The sequence below is a fragment of the Lethenteron reissneri genome, chromosome 68, assembly GCF_015708825.2.
Source record: "Lethenteron reissneri isolate LAM-NWPU_2019-01 chromosome 68, ASM1570882v1, whole genome shotgun sequence".
NCBI classification, from domain to species: Eukaryota; Metazoa; Chordata; class Hyperoartia; order Petromyzontiformes; family Petromyzontidae; genus Lethenteron; species Lethenteron reissneri.
Genome location: NC_083846.1, coordinates 1,810,329 through 1,826,861, shown reverse-complemented (window position 1 = coordinate 1,826,861; position 16,533 = coordinate 1,810,329). Strand labels below are relative to the sequence as shown.

Below are 16,533 nucleotides of genomic sequence, written 5' to 3'. Positions count from 1 at the left end.
TGTTGGACTGACCATCGTCTCATCATCTCCAAACTTAACATCCGGATTAAGCCTCCCAGACGCCCACAAGGAAAAAGACGTCTAAAGCGTCTTAACATCACTCGCCTACAACAGGAACACACCAGACTGGCCTTTGTTGAGGCTCTATACCATCACCTGGAGTCTCTAAGCTTCGAGCATACAGATGCTGAGGCAAACTGGACTGCTCTCAAGACCGTGTTGCATTCTACAGCCCTTGAATCACTTGGTGTTGTAGTAGTAGGTTTTTACCCTTTTAAACTGGTACAAAACTGACACCTTTATTCAAGGAATCATGTTTGCAATAACCACAACACAAGTAGTCAAAAAAGCAAACAAAAAGAAGCAACTCTGATAATGATAATTAAATGCACTGTCCTTGAAGTTGATTGGTCCACACCCGAGACGGCTTTCTTTAGAGCCTAGTCCCCATTGGTGTTGGACCAGATGACACCAGAAGGCGTACAACTCAAACACAGTGCAATATCAGAGTATTGAGAGCTCGGGGTAAGCATTTACACTATGAGATCTCTTTTACCAGTGGCAAAATATAGTAGTAGGTTTTTACCCTTTTAAACTGGTACAAAACTGACACCTTTATTCATGATTCCTTGAATAAAGGTGTCAGTTTTGTACCTGTTTAAAAGGGTAAAAACCTACTACAATATTTTGCCACTGGTAAAAGAGATCTCATAGTGTAAATGCTTACCCCGAGCTCTCAATACTCTGATATTGCACTGTGTTTGAGTTGTACGCCTTCTGGTGTCATCTGGTCCAACACCAATGGGGACTAGGCTCTAAAGAAAGCCGTCTCGGGTGTGGACCAATCAACTTCAAGGACAGTGCATATTATTATCATTATCAGAGTTGCTTCTTTTTGTTTGCTTTTTTGACTACTTGTGTTGTGGTTATTGCAAACATGATTCCTTGAATAAAGGTGTCAGTTTTGTACCAGTTTAAAAGGGTAAAAACCTACTACTATATTTTGCCACTGGTAAAAGAGATCTCATAGTTTCGATTTAAAGCTTTCGTGACTGCAGGGATTCATCTTCTTGGTTCTTTCGGTAAAGTCACGTAGAAGGGAAGTAATAAAATAATAAAAATAAAACATAATAAAACAATTCTCACGACGTTTCGGCCACAACGCAAGCAGCCGTCCTCAGGTGAAAAAACCAGGTCCGTCGAGGTGACAGAGTCGCCTCTGTCGCCTCGACGGACCTGGTTTTTTCACCTGAGGACGGCTGCTTGCGTTGTGGCCGAAACGTCGTGAGAATTGTTTTATTATGTTTTATTTTTATTATTTTATTACTTCCCTTCTACGTGACTTTACCGAAAGAACCAAGAAGATCTCATAGTGTAAATCACTTGGTGTTCCCATACGTACACATTAAGATTGGTTTGATGAGAACGATGCAGAAATCCAAGCACTCCTTGATGAAAAACATCGCCTGCATTAAGCCTATCTGAATTACAGCAGCTCAAGCTTAAAGAAAACTGCCTTCCTCAACATTCGCAGGGTTGTCCAGCAGAGACTCAGAGTCATGCAAGACACCTGGCTGTGCACAAAAGCTGAGGAGATTCAGTCCTACGCTGACAGTAACAACACCAAGTGCCTCTATGGTGCACTCAAGCAGGTCTATGGTCCACAACACTCTGGAACTTCACCTCTCCTAAATGCAGATGGAACAACACTCCTCACAGAGAAGGTCAAAATACATGCAAGGTGGGCTGAACACTTCAGCACAGTCCTCAACCGGCCATCATGCATAAATGAGGAGGCAATTGCGAGACTGCCTCAAGTTTAAATAAACCAGTCCCTTGGTGTTCTACCATCCATTGAGGAAACCAGCAAAAGCCATAAGCCTCCTCTCATCAGGCAAAGCTCCAGGGTCCGATGCCATTTCAGCGGAAATCTACAAGGCTGGAAGGCCTCGCTTAGCCGAGAAACTGACCGACCTTTTCCAGTCTCTGTGGAAATTAGAAGCCGTTCCCCAGGAGTTCAAGGATGCCTCTATAATCCATCTCTATAAGAGGCAAGGCAATCGGCAGGCCTGCGACAACCATAGAGGCATCTCCATACTATCAATCGCTGGCAAAATCTTGGCAAGAATCCTTCTGAACCGCCTAATTGTCCATCTAGACCAGGGTCTGCTACCTGAGAGTCAGTGTGGTTTCAGAAAAGACCACGGAACCACTGACATGGTATTTACTGCCCGGCAGTTACAGGAGAAATGCCAAGAACAAATGCTGATCTATATATGGCTTTCGTTGATCTGACAAAAGCATTTGACACAGTCAGCTGGGAGGGCCTATGGAAGATCATGGTCAAGTATGGGTGTCCAGACAAGTTCATTGGCATCGTGCGCAAACTCCAGGATGGCATGATGGCTAGCGTCAGAGACCAACAAGAACTCTCTGATCCGCTCCCAATCACAAACGGGGTGAAGCAAGGCTGCGTTTTAGCGCCAACGCTCTTCAGCATGGTGTTTTCTGCCATGTTACAAGACTCATTCCAGAACCGCAACACTGGGATTAGCTTCATCTACCGTTTTGACGGTGGGCTATTCAATCTGCGTAGGATGCAAGCCAAAACTAGTCTCTGGAAATTAGACGCCATCCAGACGTCCACCCTGCGTCCTTCCCTGTGGAAGAGATATGTGGATGACACTTTCGTCATTTGGCCACATGGCCTCCCAGCATTGAACCATTTCCTGGAACCACATCAATACCAGACACCCATCCATCAGATTCACCATGGAAGTGGAGAAAGATGGCAAACTACCATTCTTGGATGTGCTGTTTGAGAGGAGACCTGATGGATCCTTGGGACATTCTGTCTACAGGAAGGCCACCCACCCACACAGATTCCTACTTGAAACCTGATTCCCACCACTTACGACCACCACGCATGACTGGCAACGCAATCTCACCAAAGAATTAGTTTAGTGTTTCCGTGTGCATTTTTTACGTATGAACTTTTTAATGCCATTCAACATAAGTAATTTTGGGGGCTTATATTAAAAATGTATTTGTGATCGATCAGATGATACATTTCTTAAAATAGCTTTGGAACCACTGGATAATAAAATGACACTTTCTCTAACCATGTGGCACAAAGGTGGCTGCTGGTGCTATTTTACCAGATAAAGATATCACTTGCAAAAGTGTAGAGTGTTGGAACAGCACATAGGGCACCGCACTGTGGTTTACCACATGCCTTGCTTGTGGTGATCTTGTGCTCTTTCATGGAGTGGCTTCTAGAGGTTTTATTGTACAGGCTGTGTTTAAATGCAAGCTGCTAAATAGGTTTGAGGGGCAAAGCCCCCATTATCCCTCACCACCTGCCACTTGTGGGTTTTTCATTCTAATCATTGTGCCACCGTCTTTGCCGACTCAGCACTTGCGAGCAGGGTCAGTGGAATTGCGACAGCCGCCCCTGCTATGGGACGTGCAAGATCCTGGGCGGCTCCTATTTCTCGACCTTCGACAGCAAGACGTACAGATTCCACGGGGACTGCTTTTACACCCTCACAACGGTACTAAAACTGCATTTGTAATGCATTGGTGCATGTGGCAGCGTGAGCTTGGGATGTAACGAATTTCACCCTCTTCTCCACGATCTAATGAATAATTATGATCCAGTGTCACAACTCGATCTGCAAATCCAATATCGCATAGTCCATTGAGGTCATTGTATATTACCTGCTGTGACACGGCTCAGAAACATGATAATTGATGAAGAAAATAGAACTAAAGCTAAAAACTACACAAAGATGCATGGAGAGGGTGCATTCTTGGAATTACATTTAGAGATAGAAATATTAACCACACGGGTTAGAGAACGTACGCAAGTTAGAGACATAATTTTGACTGAAGAAAGGTAAGTGGGCAGGATACGTCACTAGAAAGGAACGATGGCCAGTGTGGTCGAGACGAACAAAGAGCATACATTATTTGGTGATGATGCATTGGAAGTGGTGCAAAAGCACAATTAACAAAATAAAACTCAACACTGGCATAAAAACAAAAGGAGAGGTGCTATGAAGAACGGACATTGTCAGGAATGTGACTTTTTTACAAAGGAGAGAGCACTCCTAACAGGATATCAACTGCGGAGAGATGGATCAATAAAATCTGCTCGTGCGTAGGAGTTAGTTGGATTATTGCAATGGAGCAATATTAGGAATGGCGACAGCTTGGGTAGGCCTTCATGGTCCACATTGGCACATATGCATAGACATGTTCATTACATTCCCATGAGTCATATATGTACAGCTTTTCCAATTCAGTGACCTCTAACCTTCTGCTCTGTGGCCTCAATATTTTTAGGACTGCGCTGGCAAGACGTTCTCCGTACTGGGAGAGTTAACCAAGTGCGAGGGGCGAGATTCTAAGACGTGTCTCAATAGTGTTATCCTCTACATCGATGACATAAAAATGGTGAGTGTGTGTGTGCATGTACACCCAGATGCGCGTGATTGAGTGTGTGTGCGTTTGCATGCATTCTAATAAGAGTTCAAGCCGCCTTAATCCAAAGGGAGGGCATGAGCAGAGAGAGACAGTTTAAGGCATATATATCTTGAGATAATGAGCAAATTTATGGTCTCACTGATGACCAATGACTGCACACCCTTAAATATCATGTGAAACTTGTGTTTTCAATTTGAACAAATACTTTCCAGAGCATGTAAAAATTATGCTCATAGTCTGGATGAAGAGGCTTTTAAAGCGTGTTCAAACGTAGTTATGTGATGTAATCTTCCATGGCTTTTTTCTGACACAATGTAACTCAAAATAAAATAAAGACCCAAAAAGTGTAATAAATAAATCACTGGGTTGAACATTGTATATTTTGAATCAGTTTTTAAAGCAACGAATACGTAATAAAATACTGTTGATTGATTACTATATTGTTAGTGACAACCCTTATATAACCATATTGCTTTTCAATAACTACAAGTGATTATTGTTTCAGGTTGTGTTCAAGGCATCAGGGGATGTGCTCGTGCATGAGAATAAGGTGCCTCTTCCATTTGTGTCGGGTAAGCCTTGTGATTGACAGTTTTTGCAATCCATTTTACACCTGCCCTCTTAAATCAACCATTTTCAATCCACAGAACTCAACACATTACAGATATTAAAAACAATTACATAAAAGTGTTTTGACAAGTATAAGTCGCTGCTTTGTGAATGTATAGAAATGATGACATATTAAGTCTGTCTGCAATTACACAAATAAACTATTCCATGATAGTTAATCTACAATCATTGTTTAGATCATTTACTCAGGCAGCATGAATTTGTCTTTAAATATGTGTTAAATGCCTAAGCTTCATAACTAAACACTGATTCAGACTTCTGATCATCACTGCTTGTTTTGCAGATGGTCCAGCTTATGATGTGAATGTTTGCGTGCATTTCATGACAGCTTGGCATGCACTGTTGGTCTCATGTCTATTTCTTTCAGCATCCGTGACCGTCGTGCAAGAGTCGTCCTTCTACCTCCGTGCGGAAACCAACTTTGGCTTGCGCCTGCGAGTTCAGCTAAAGCCCCTGATGCAGCTGTACATTACCGCGGCCACCGCGTATCACAACAAAACGTGTGGTATGTATGTCTCAAGCTCTGTTCTTCCGTATGCTGCTTTGATGTTTTCTTCAGTAAAAAAAAAAACATGTTATCAGTATCAGTATTTCGGGGATTTTTTTGATGTTATACGTGTGTCGAGTTTTAATGTCAAAATGCTTTTTAGCGCCACTCTATAAATAATGATGACAACATTGTTTGTGATGATTTCTCATTCAATCACATGCTTGCCACGTGCTGCCCTTGGCTGCCCTCCTTTGTGCCACCCCAACTCTGATTGCTTGCCGGTCCACTTATTGTTCCAACACGTTCAACCTAGCGAATTAAGCTGTGCACTAACATTACAATTCTGTGACATCACTAAAAGTGAGGCCTAAGTAGCTGTTTCATCCCGTTACATTGAGTTGAGTGATCCAGTGTGAACCCACCTTAACCGTTGGACAAATGTGAGTTCACATCCCCGGTCAGGGTTCAATCAGCTCAACATTATCCATATGGGGATGATGAAACCAACAGCAGCACTGCACGGGAATGCAACTGTTGTCATGGATGGAATGGCCCATGTCATAGAAATGTAGAATTTCCAACCACAGGCTCAGGGCCAACAACAGAGATGAGTATGGCCATGTGTTCATGAAAACGGTTTCATCACAGCTGATACCCGCATTTGAACTTAAGACATAGCAGTGTTGGCTTCTTGCTCCTATGCTCCGACACCTGATCATTATGAAACCACCCAAACCACCTCTTAAATGACATCTTGTGACAATTTAACAGGGCTGTGCGGAAATTTCAATGAAGTAACCGGTGACGACTTCACGCATTCCGGCATCGTGGACGCGACAGCAGCGACCTTCTGTAACATGTGGAAGGCTCAGGCGACGTGCCCGGACCGAAAAGAGGTCACCATGGACCCGTGCTCGGTGTACACCACCAACAGTGAGACGCTTCATGGCGACACAGCTCACAGCTCATGTGTGACCGATCAATGCCACGCTGTCATATTCACTTCACTGCTGGTTGAGGGCCTCCTCACGCCGTACGTATCATTGTGGGAGGTATTTGAATATTTTGACCACACTGGTTAGTGGAAGTTGGAGGGATATAGATGTGGGAGTATATTATGACAATGTATTTTGCTGTACTGCCCTCTGCTGCCCACTGCAGAGCCTCACAGCTTATTGAATGGGATGCAGAATTATTTTGAACATTACTTCAATTCCTTTTATTCACATATGTATGCAAATTAAACAAATATAGAAGTGTTCCCGTAACTGTAAACATAAAAATGATTTCCATTTAAAGCTTTCGTGACTGCAGGGATTCATCTTCTTGGTTCTTTCGGTAAAGTCACGTAGAAGGGAAGTAATAAAATAATAAAAATAAAACATAATAAAATAATTCTCACGACGTTTCGGCTACAACGCAAGCAGCCGTCTTGTTGTAGCCGAAACGTCGTGAGAATTATTTTATTATGTTTTATTTTTATTATTTTATTACTTCCCTTCTACGTGACTTTACCAAAAGAACCAAGAAGATAAAAATGATTGGAAAAATATTTTTTTTATGGTTTTTCAATATAGTCATTGGCGACTGGGTTGAGTTCATTAATCTGCTGCATTTAAGAACCTGGCATATGGACGGCTGACTGAAACCCTGATTTGAACTCAGGAACTCAGTGGTGCTGACTCAGTACTCTGACGGTTATGGCCTTCTCCCTAAACCACCTGGTTCCCTCACACACTTAGCAATTTCTAGAGGGCAGCGCATAGCCTTGCTTTTGCTATACTGCCATCTCCTGGCCACCTTGCAACTGAGCAAGTGTTTGAACTTCAATATGTGATTTTACCAGCCCTTGCCCTCCATAGCTATGGATTGCACATGTGGACCACCATGCCCAGCTAACGTTTCGGGCAGTGGCCCGACAGCTCAAAGGCTACACTGTCTGAGCTTGTGTGTTTCTTATCTTTCAGATGAATACGCCAAAACATATTGTGGCCTTCTGATGGATAATGACGGTCCATTCTCTACCTGCCACAGTGTGGTTTCTGCAGATGAATATTACATGGTACGTTCCCCTTTGCGTGATGATTAACAATATATTTACAGGCAGTCCCCAGGTTACGGAAGGGTTAGGTTCCTGAGAAATATCCGTAACCCGAATTTTTCATGTCGGAAACTGAACAATTTTCCCCAAAAATCAAGATAAAATCCCATAGCTTGAAATAATTGTGTCTCCCCTACCATTTTCTCTCAGTACCGTATCTCGCTGTCGTCCGTTTTCTATCGCTCCCTGTATCCTATCGCTGTACATACACTCTGCACTTCCTATGATTCTTTAATTGCATCGAATATCTACCCTACCACTACCCATTATTAAACTAATGGAACATATACTGTATCCAATTGTTGATTTTAATATTGTTAACAAAAAGCAGTCACTTCCGAATGTTTACCATGCATTCGGCTAGGTCTAGACTTCACATACACACACACATACACGCACACAACGGAGGAGTATGCTCTCTACACACGCACACATACATACACACACAAACACATACAGATACACAGTACATACTCTATTTTTTACACGCTTTTTAGGAGCATTTCCGTAAAGTTGAATTTCCGTAAGTCGGATTTTCCGTAACCCGGGGACTGCCTGTATTTTCGTCTTTTTACTTAATGATATCCTGATTGTATGAGCAGTGTCATGTCTTAAGATGAATAATCCATTTGGAATTCTCACAGAGCTGTGACTCGTTCAGTGTTCGAAAACGGTTCGTGGAATTAGACATCACAGAAGTACCTCTGAGATCCCTTCAAGTGACCTCTGATCCACAAAGTAGGAGCAGCATTTTCCACTTGCCCCAACCAAACTCCAGCAAACAGAGCGCACTGTTTCCTATGGGGTTTATCATGCATGTATGTACGTCAGAGGTCGCAATCGGGTACCCGATACCCGTACCCTATCTGATACCCGGCTACCCGTACCCGGCCGGGTACGGGTACCCTGGTGCGGCCGGGTACGGGTAGGCCGTGAGTCACTGGTGAGTCACCGTTTGTCACTCATTTCCCAACGTCTTGTCTCTTCTCACAATTCAAGTTCCTAGAATCAACCCACCCGCGCCTGCAACATGGCTTCATCCCAGAGGTCGCAATCGGGTACCCGTACCCGTAGCCTACCCGATACCCGGCCGGTTACGGGTAGCAGGGTATCGGGTAGGGTACGGGTACCCGTTTGCGACCCTGGTGCGGCCGGGTACGGGTACGACTAAGGGATCAAAACCCGTTTGCGACCTCTGATGTACGTACGTATGATTAACTTATTTCGCACATTACGTAGCCAATTGTGCCAGATAAGGGCCTCACCATGCCGTGTGGTTCATGGGGGTTATTTAGACATATGTCACCACGTGGGTCAGTGTGGGTTGGTGAAAGCAGAGAATATGGACGGGAAAGCATAGAAGTACAGTACAACAATGGGTTTTCCTGCAAAGCCTTCTGCTGTTAACCACGTAGCCCCAGATCCAATGTAAAAACCTGTTTGTGCATGCCAGTCACCTATTCAAGTACTATTCAGGCTCAAACCTACTTAGCTTTTTAGATATTAGGTAGATATTAACACTACTGGTATCAGCCACTGGTAAGTCCCCTCATTTCCATGTCTTCCTGTACCACATACACCCAATTGGCTCCGTCTTTCCAGCCAAGTCAAAAGCGGATTTCTTACTTTCCACAATGTGGGTTTATTGTCTGGAGAAGAATGATGGGCTACTGCTCGAGATGGCCACATACTTGACACCCTCTCATTAGATAAAAATGGTACTTATGATGAGATCAAATATCAATATTTTTGTCTGTCCATTTGTCTATCTATCTAATTGATTGTCCATTTATCTGTTTTTGTTTGTCTCACCGTCTGTGTATCCATTTGTGTATCTGTCCATTTCTTCATCTGTTTGTCTTGATCTGCCCAATCGATCATCTATCCTTCTGTCCCTCCTTCTCTCTTTGCCCATTCGTCCATTTATAATTCCGTCTGTCCATCCGTCCATCTGTCAATTTGTCCATCCATCCATCTTTCTATTTCAACGCCCGTTTGTCCATCTGTCTGTCTGCCTACACACCACCCCCTACCACCTGTGCAGCGCTGCAAGTATGATACGTGCAGCTGCTCGTATCCGGAGCCGTGCCTGTGCGCTGCACTCTCGGCATACGCGTACGCGTGCGCCGCTCATGGCGTCGTCCTCGTCGGCTGGAGGAGCGACATCTGCAGTAAGCACAGCCGCACGGGTGACGCCAGGGCAGTGAGTTCAGAGATGGGCGAAATGTAAATGACATTTAATTTTAATATGTAATGTAATTACATTTTTAGTTTGTCATTGGGTACCTAAATTACACAGCTCATAACGTTTGTCAATTTATATGTAAGTTATACAAGAACCAGTTATTGGTAATTTATATCTAAATTATATTTCCTCGAGTAATTTGTCATTTGAATGTATTTTTCCGATCACTAAGTTAATCATAGCATCGAAATTGCATGCCAGAAATCGTCAAGTGTGCCACCAAAGTGAGTTAGAGTTACATTACTTTAGTGGAGTCATATTCGAACGATTGTCAGTGATATTAGTGATGGAATCACAGTGATGTCACTAGAATGCTATGTTTCCATGTCCGATTTTGTAACTTTAAAGTCCTTTTTTCTCATAAATTAAAACTTGTGTCGGACAGCCCAGAACACGTAACCAATGTATGTATCGACACCATAAGTACTATTAGGAGGGCTCTATCTTTCATACCGTCACCCAACTCAATATACACACCTCCGTCAATTCACGCACCCTTCAATTCACAAACCTCCTTTGCTACTCACTCTCGCCTCACCTCTCTCTCTGTCATCACCGTGAACCGTCCACAGGCCTCGACTCCAAGAACTGCCCAATCAGCCACGAGTTCAGCTACGCGGCGCCCGAGTGCGGCTCCGCGTCGTGCCGCGCGTCCCGCGCGTCCCGCTTAGTGTGTCGGGGGGTGCGCCCCCCGCCGTTCGAGCTGCCATCCCCTTCCCCCGTGGAGGGCTGCGTGTGCGGCGCGGGGCTGTACGACGACGAGCACGGCGTGTGTGTGCTCAAGAGCGATTGCCCCTGCTACTCGGAGATGAGCGGGGACGTGATCCGGGCAGGGGTGACCGTTGATCTGCACGACACGCAGTGGTATGAACCAGCGTTGTGCCAGCGTGTGCATTCCACACTCGTGCTGGGCGACATTGGCCGCGGTCGTTTTTGATGTCAACGTTGTCTTGCGCGACCTCGACCACTCTTATCCCAGAGCAGCGGTCTGGGTCGGGTTAATTGATTTGGCGTATTAAGTGCCTCACGGCTGAAACGTTCGCTACTCCACACACACGCACTTTATTAGCTGCAGAGCAATAATTTGACTTTTTAGCCGAGTCAAGTGTCATGGGCACGTTACTAAATAAGATGGTTTATTTTAACACAACTTGAGACATGTCTTTCATGGTCGTACTTTATACACGACGCCTGTATCCACGCCATTTGGTCTCTTTTGTCCGCCAGCACCTATTCACACCCCCCAGCAGAAGGAGTTAGTCATTGCTGGGTTTTTATTAAGAATTCAGGAGAAATGTCAGGTTATTTGCACAAAAGCTTTCGTGTATTTATATAGTGATAATGTTGATGATGATGATTAATGTTATATTTGATAAGACCAAGGATGTCTACTCACGCAATGCATCTTTGCTTCATTGTTTGCCCCCTAGTCTGTGCACGGGTGGGGAACTTCACTGCTTTGGACTTCCCCCCATATCTGGTGAGCTACTCTTGTTGCTATTATTGTCCTTCTTAAGACACTGCAGAAACAACATTTATTTTTAGAGAGAGGCAGTCAACCGTAGGCAAAAGGTAAAAGTAAGATCTTGAGCCTGGACTTGAAGAGGGGTAGAAAGCAGCACTTTTGATGACATTCATGAGCACAGCATTATAACAAATATACAATATATAGAAAATGTATAGTACGCTGACATTTTGGGCACTTGCCACATTTGGATCTGTCCTGCCAATGGTAGTTAATTTCACAATAATCAATATTTCAATCAATATTTGTTCTTGGGTTTGGCCAAGCAGTTGATTTATGACAAGATTGTGGCCGTACACCAAAAACAAATATGGATCATTGGATTGACTACACAAAGCTATGTTTTGAGTTAACTTCACAATAGGTCACGACCTTATTATCTGCAAATCTGGATATTTAAAGAACCTGTGTTGTGTGTTTGTGCGTGTGCGTGCAGGGAACACATGTGAAGGCCAGATGACTTACCACAACTGCAGTGACGGATTGAGTGAAGGCAGTGCTGCCTGTCAAAGAACCTGTGCTAATCCACATTCAATATGCGTAAGTGTCCGTTGAAAGTGCAACCAACCCGACAGTCAAATAAAGGCTTCTTATAGCCATCAGTAGTAACAATACATCTGGAAGGAAACACGTAACAATGCTGTGGTGAAACATAGTACCGCACAAATTAAGCTTTAAGCTGGTGCTAGTTTACCCAGAACATGGCCTGGGTGTATAGCGACAATATATGAATAATTATGAAGCAGAACTACTGACCTCAGGCTAAATGCAGCAGAACTTTGTCTTACGATGGTTTAGGCCATCATGATACTCTTGGTTCTTTCAAGAGCAGTGGGACAGAGAAGGGCATTGTCCCAGAGAAGGGCATTGTCTCATGATAAAGGAAGTATGAGTCAAACCCCGCTACCAAAACTAGTCGGGAAAAGCGAGTGTGAATATAATAGCTGTTTTTGGGTTGCGTCTTCATTGAAACGGATGATCATCATGATGATAACAATGATCACGATGACAACAGTGCGTTGCGCTGGAGAAGGCTCGACCGACACCTGTGTGGCACCCTCCCGTGCGTGCAGTATAGCCCGGGCTGCGTGTCGGGCTGCGTGTGCCCCGGCGGGTTGCTTGTGGATCACAACGGCAACTGCGTGAGTGAGGAGCAATGCACCTGCGAGCACAACGGGCAGCACTACAACCCCGGAGACACCATTACCCAGCTGTGCAACAATTGGTGAGCAGTCCGCAGTCGCCCTTCTCCAATGTGCATCTTTGTGCTCCCCCCCCACCCCCCACAGCAGCAATATCTTGGACTGGTAGTTGTGTGGGCAGTAGAAACGGGGGAAACATTGGTCAAGGTCGATGTCACCTTGCACGACCTCGACGTTCAAACGACGCCGACCTTGACCACCCACTCGACCGACGCCAGGACCGCACTGTCACACAGCAGTGGTCGGCGTCGGTCATTAGTGTCACATCTCAATTATGAAGTAGCGAAACCGTAAATATTATTTTATTGAGAGCGGCAGTTACTCAGAGGAAAAAAATAGGTTTGGAGCCTGCATTTGTACAGGTGTGTGGAGCCGACAGCATGGACGGTTGAGGTACAAAGATCTATAGTATGAGGGCACAGCAAAATTAGCAACAGGCTCTGAAGATTTGTATCTATCATAGACCAGATTTTTGTCCAATCACAGACTTTTCTTGAGTTGTGCTTACCCTTCAGTGGTCATTTTCCCTGCTTTGGATTTCAGTCGATACAATATGAAGGGGTGCTGCTTATTTTTTCTTACATAGTGTTTTGTGTGAAGATTAGGGTTAATGTTAGAGATTAGGGGTTCGGGCTAAGGTTTAGGGATTAAGGTTAAAGTTTAGGCTGAGAGTTTAGAGGTTCAGCTTTGCATTTAGGGATCACATTTTTAGGGTCAGGGGTTGGGATTCATGATTTAGGGGTGAGGGGTATGTTATATTGTTATTGGTTAGGGTTTTAGGATTTGGGTTTAGGGTTTAGAGGTTATTGCTAGAGACCATTATGGTTAGAGACAGTAGTGCTTTAGACTGCTTTCCTTGCTCCTCATCTATGGCCGCAATCATCTTGGCCTAACACAAAAGGTGGTAGTGACCTCTCACCATGCTACGATTGCGCATGGGTTGTCTCGTGCAGCACGTGCATGAACGCACAATGGAGCTGCACGTCCAAAGTCTGCCAGGGCCTGTGTTTCGTGTACGGAGAGGGCCACCACACGACCTTCGACGGGAAGCAGTATGTCTTCGACGGGTCCTGCCAGTACATCCTGAGCCAGGTGCGCTGTCAATTTATTTTAGTCATATGCAAATTAATCCAATGCACCCTGCGTGCATCTGATGGTTGGGAAGCTTTTCCGTGGTGGGTCGTGAGGACTGGAGTTGAGAAACACTCACATAGAGGCTCATCACGGCCTCTTATTAATATACCACCTGTGTGTGTATTTCGTGCGTATATCTGCGTGGCTTTCATTTGTCATCCATGATACTGTATATTTGTTGCTTAACCTTACGCTCTGCAACCACTTTGTTGTTTATCTTGCAGGATTCCTGTGGAAACAGCAGTGGCTCATTCCGAATCACCACTGAGAATGAGCCGTGTGGAACCACAGGCACCACCTGCTCCAAGAAAGTTCACTTTTTCGTCGGGGTAAGGGTAGAATTTAAAGAATAAAATTCATGTATTGAATATATTGTCATGATTCGGGGTCACAATATGATTAAAAAATGTATTCCATTTTGGTGAATCTTAAAGGTGTCATCTTCAGGAATGTAACAAAGCCATTCATATGTTTTGAGCATAATTAATTATAATCAATTACTTGGTTCATCATTGCATTTTTAGTCATTTATATATATGCTTTACTTCTTTCGCACCTTACGTAGCCAACCGTGACAGCCTATTTGTATTGGCTGTCACTTTTGTTCTATCGCGTTCATTCCATTAACCCCAAGGTAACAACCACTAAGTGGCTAATCTGCGTGTATGTATGTTTGGGGATCTAGATTGTTCCACCAACTTGAGTGAAGGAGCTGTCCTTTGAAAGCTCATGTGGTTTACGTGAATGAGGTCAAACTTACAAAACAGCTTTAATTTTGATCCAATCATTTTATTTATCTGCGCCAGTAATGCATATCTGGCTTACTATTTACAATATCGCAATGCATGAAACAAGTTTGCAGCCCTGATTCAAAATCATACAACGTGTAGGCATAAGCCTTTGTGAAGGGGTGAGGGTCATGTGAGTTGATCCATAGCATGGGCAGACCTCTAAGGTAGAGTGATACAACATGTGGTCTTTTTTTAAGAATTCTTCCTTTGCCAAGAAAAGCAGATAAATTATCTATATCCGAATAGCATGTGCTAATTGGTGGACATGCTATGCTCAAGTAAAATGGCAATTCATGATTATGTCAATTATTACCCACATCTTTAAAGTATCATCAATTTATGGAAAAAATCTTGGAACTTCCCGGAAGCTTAATAAATAAATTTGTATGCCAAACAAAACTGATGGGGTCTGGTTGCTTCAAGGTCAGAGCACTGTGCTGGCACTGCTGAAATCCTGCTTTTGAAAATGGGCAGTCGCCTCTGATAAAACTGGGTTTGGAAGAGTAGCGAGTTTATGTTTTCTGCCCATTCAAGATATAACTGCACAAAAAAACCTCTTCACATAAAATTAGATTTTGCACTTCAATTGACTACATTACAGGTCTGAGAATTAAAAGACTATCAGTTTGATTACCATGCAACAAACATTACTCCCAGTGACAAAGCAGGTGAGAATTGCTGCCCCCTGCCATGTGGAATAGAGCTCACCTGAATGGCTCTCAGAGGTAACTCTACTATATCCTTCCTTCGGCTGTTCTTTGATATGGTGGGTCCTACTGGTCTTCAAAGTTCCAAATTAATTATGAATCTCATGGCACAAAGCCGCGATGGCCTAATTGGCCATATAACCTCATAAACTCAACCGCACTGCTCATGCTGTGTCCTAAAAGGCTGACGAGCTGGTGTTGACGGACGGAACCGTAAAGGGGAGTTCGCTGGATTTGCCGGGGTCGCCATTCCACGTGCGCCGCATGGGCATCTACACTGTGGTGGAGACGTCGCTCGGGGTCACGGTCATCTGGGATGGTCACACGGCCGTGTCCGTTCACGTGAACCCACAGCTCAAGGTACAGGAGAGATCAGTCACTTGGAATGGCTTTAGCCGGTAGTTGGGGAGTCACTGGCCACAGAGACGACCGTGTGTCACTCAGGGAGCTAACTCCACATCCCAGAAGTTGGGCCGGTACCACTAAGATCCTGGGTTCTGAGTGTCTCTTACTTAAAGTCAGACACACTAAGCAAATATCACGGAGGTTTTAAGCTGGACTTGAACAGGATCAGGGAGTTGACAGCACGGATGGCTGAAGAAAGGGAGTTCTAACCGCTAGGGCAGCATAGAAGAATGAGTGACTTCCCACTGAACGAAAGTTGGCTGGGAGTTTCGACAGAAAGACTAGGTTGCTGGAGCAGCATAGTGCATGGAGGGAAGTAAAGTAAAATGAGTAGAGCTTGGTAGGAGAGTGCATGGAGGGCAGTGAAGTGAGACGAGAGCCAAGAGACAGGCAGGGTTTAGTCCATGGAGGATCTTGAAGATCTGGGATTGGGAGCCAGTGGAGGGATCGGGAGGATTGGAGGTGAGCACTGTGCGAGCGTGACCCCTGTGAATTTCCCCACAGGGTCACGTGTGTGGCCTTTGCGGAGACTACGATGGCAAGGTGGCCAACGATTTTGTGACGCGCACGGGCTCGGTGGCAGCGAGCGCTCCCGAGTTTGCCGCTGGCTGGAAGGAGTCCGGCTCTGGGTGCCCTGACCTTTCGCGAGTGTCCGACCCGTGCACCATAAACCACCATCGTGAGAGCTGGGCACACAAGCAGTGCTCCGTACTCAAGGATGGGGTGTTCAAGCAGTGTCACAACATGGTACGTGTGTGTGTCTGCGTGTGTGCATGTTCATTTACTTCTGCGTGTGCATTTGTGTGTGTGGTCAC

At 44.6% G+C, this 16,533-nt stretch overlaps 1 protein-coding gene across 1 annotated transcript in view; it reads left to right on the top strand.

Annotated features, from left to right (window-relative positions):
- The window catches only part of LOC133360299 (mucin-2-like), a 36,453-nt gene that overhangs the window by 9,478 nt on the left and 10,442 nt on the right, over nucleotides 1-16,533 (top strand). The window contains exons 9-23 of the mRNA XM_061578943.1: nucleotides 3,416-3,554; nucleotides 4,348-4,458; nucleotides 4,994-5,060; nucleotides 5,486-5,623; nucleotides 6,380-6,541; nucleotides 7,576-7,670; nucleotides 9,754-9,880; nucleotides 10,527-10,818; nucleotides 11,385-11,434; nucleotides 11,916-12,019; nucleotides 12,553-12,704; nucleotides 13,635-13,773; nucleotides 14,040-14,144; nucleotides 15,497-15,673; nucleotides 16,223-16,465. Of these exons, the coding sequence (XP_061434927.1) occupies nucleotides 3,416-3,554; nucleotides 4,348-4,458; nucleotides 4,994-5,060; nucleotides 5,486-5,623; nucleotides 6,380-6,541; nucleotides 7,576-7,670; nucleotides 9,754-9,880; nucleotides 10,527-10,818; nucleotides 11,385-11,434; nucleotides 11,916-12,019; nucleotides 12,553-12,704; nucleotides 13,635-13,773; nucleotides 14,040-14,144; nucleotides 15,497-15,673; nucleotides 16,223-16,465 (2,101 nt within the window). The remainder of the gene's footprint in view (nucleotides 1-3,415; nucleotides 3,555-4,347; nucleotides 4,459-4,993; nucleotides 5,061-5,485; nucleotides 5,624-6,379; nucleotides 6,542-7,575; nucleotides 7,671-9,753; nucleotides 9,881-10,526; nucleotides 10,819-11,384; nucleotides 11,435-11,915; nucleotides 12,020-12,552; nucleotides 12,705-13,634; nucleotides 13,774-14,039; nucleotides 14,145-15,496; nucleotides 15,674-16,222; nucleotides 16,466-16,533) is intronic.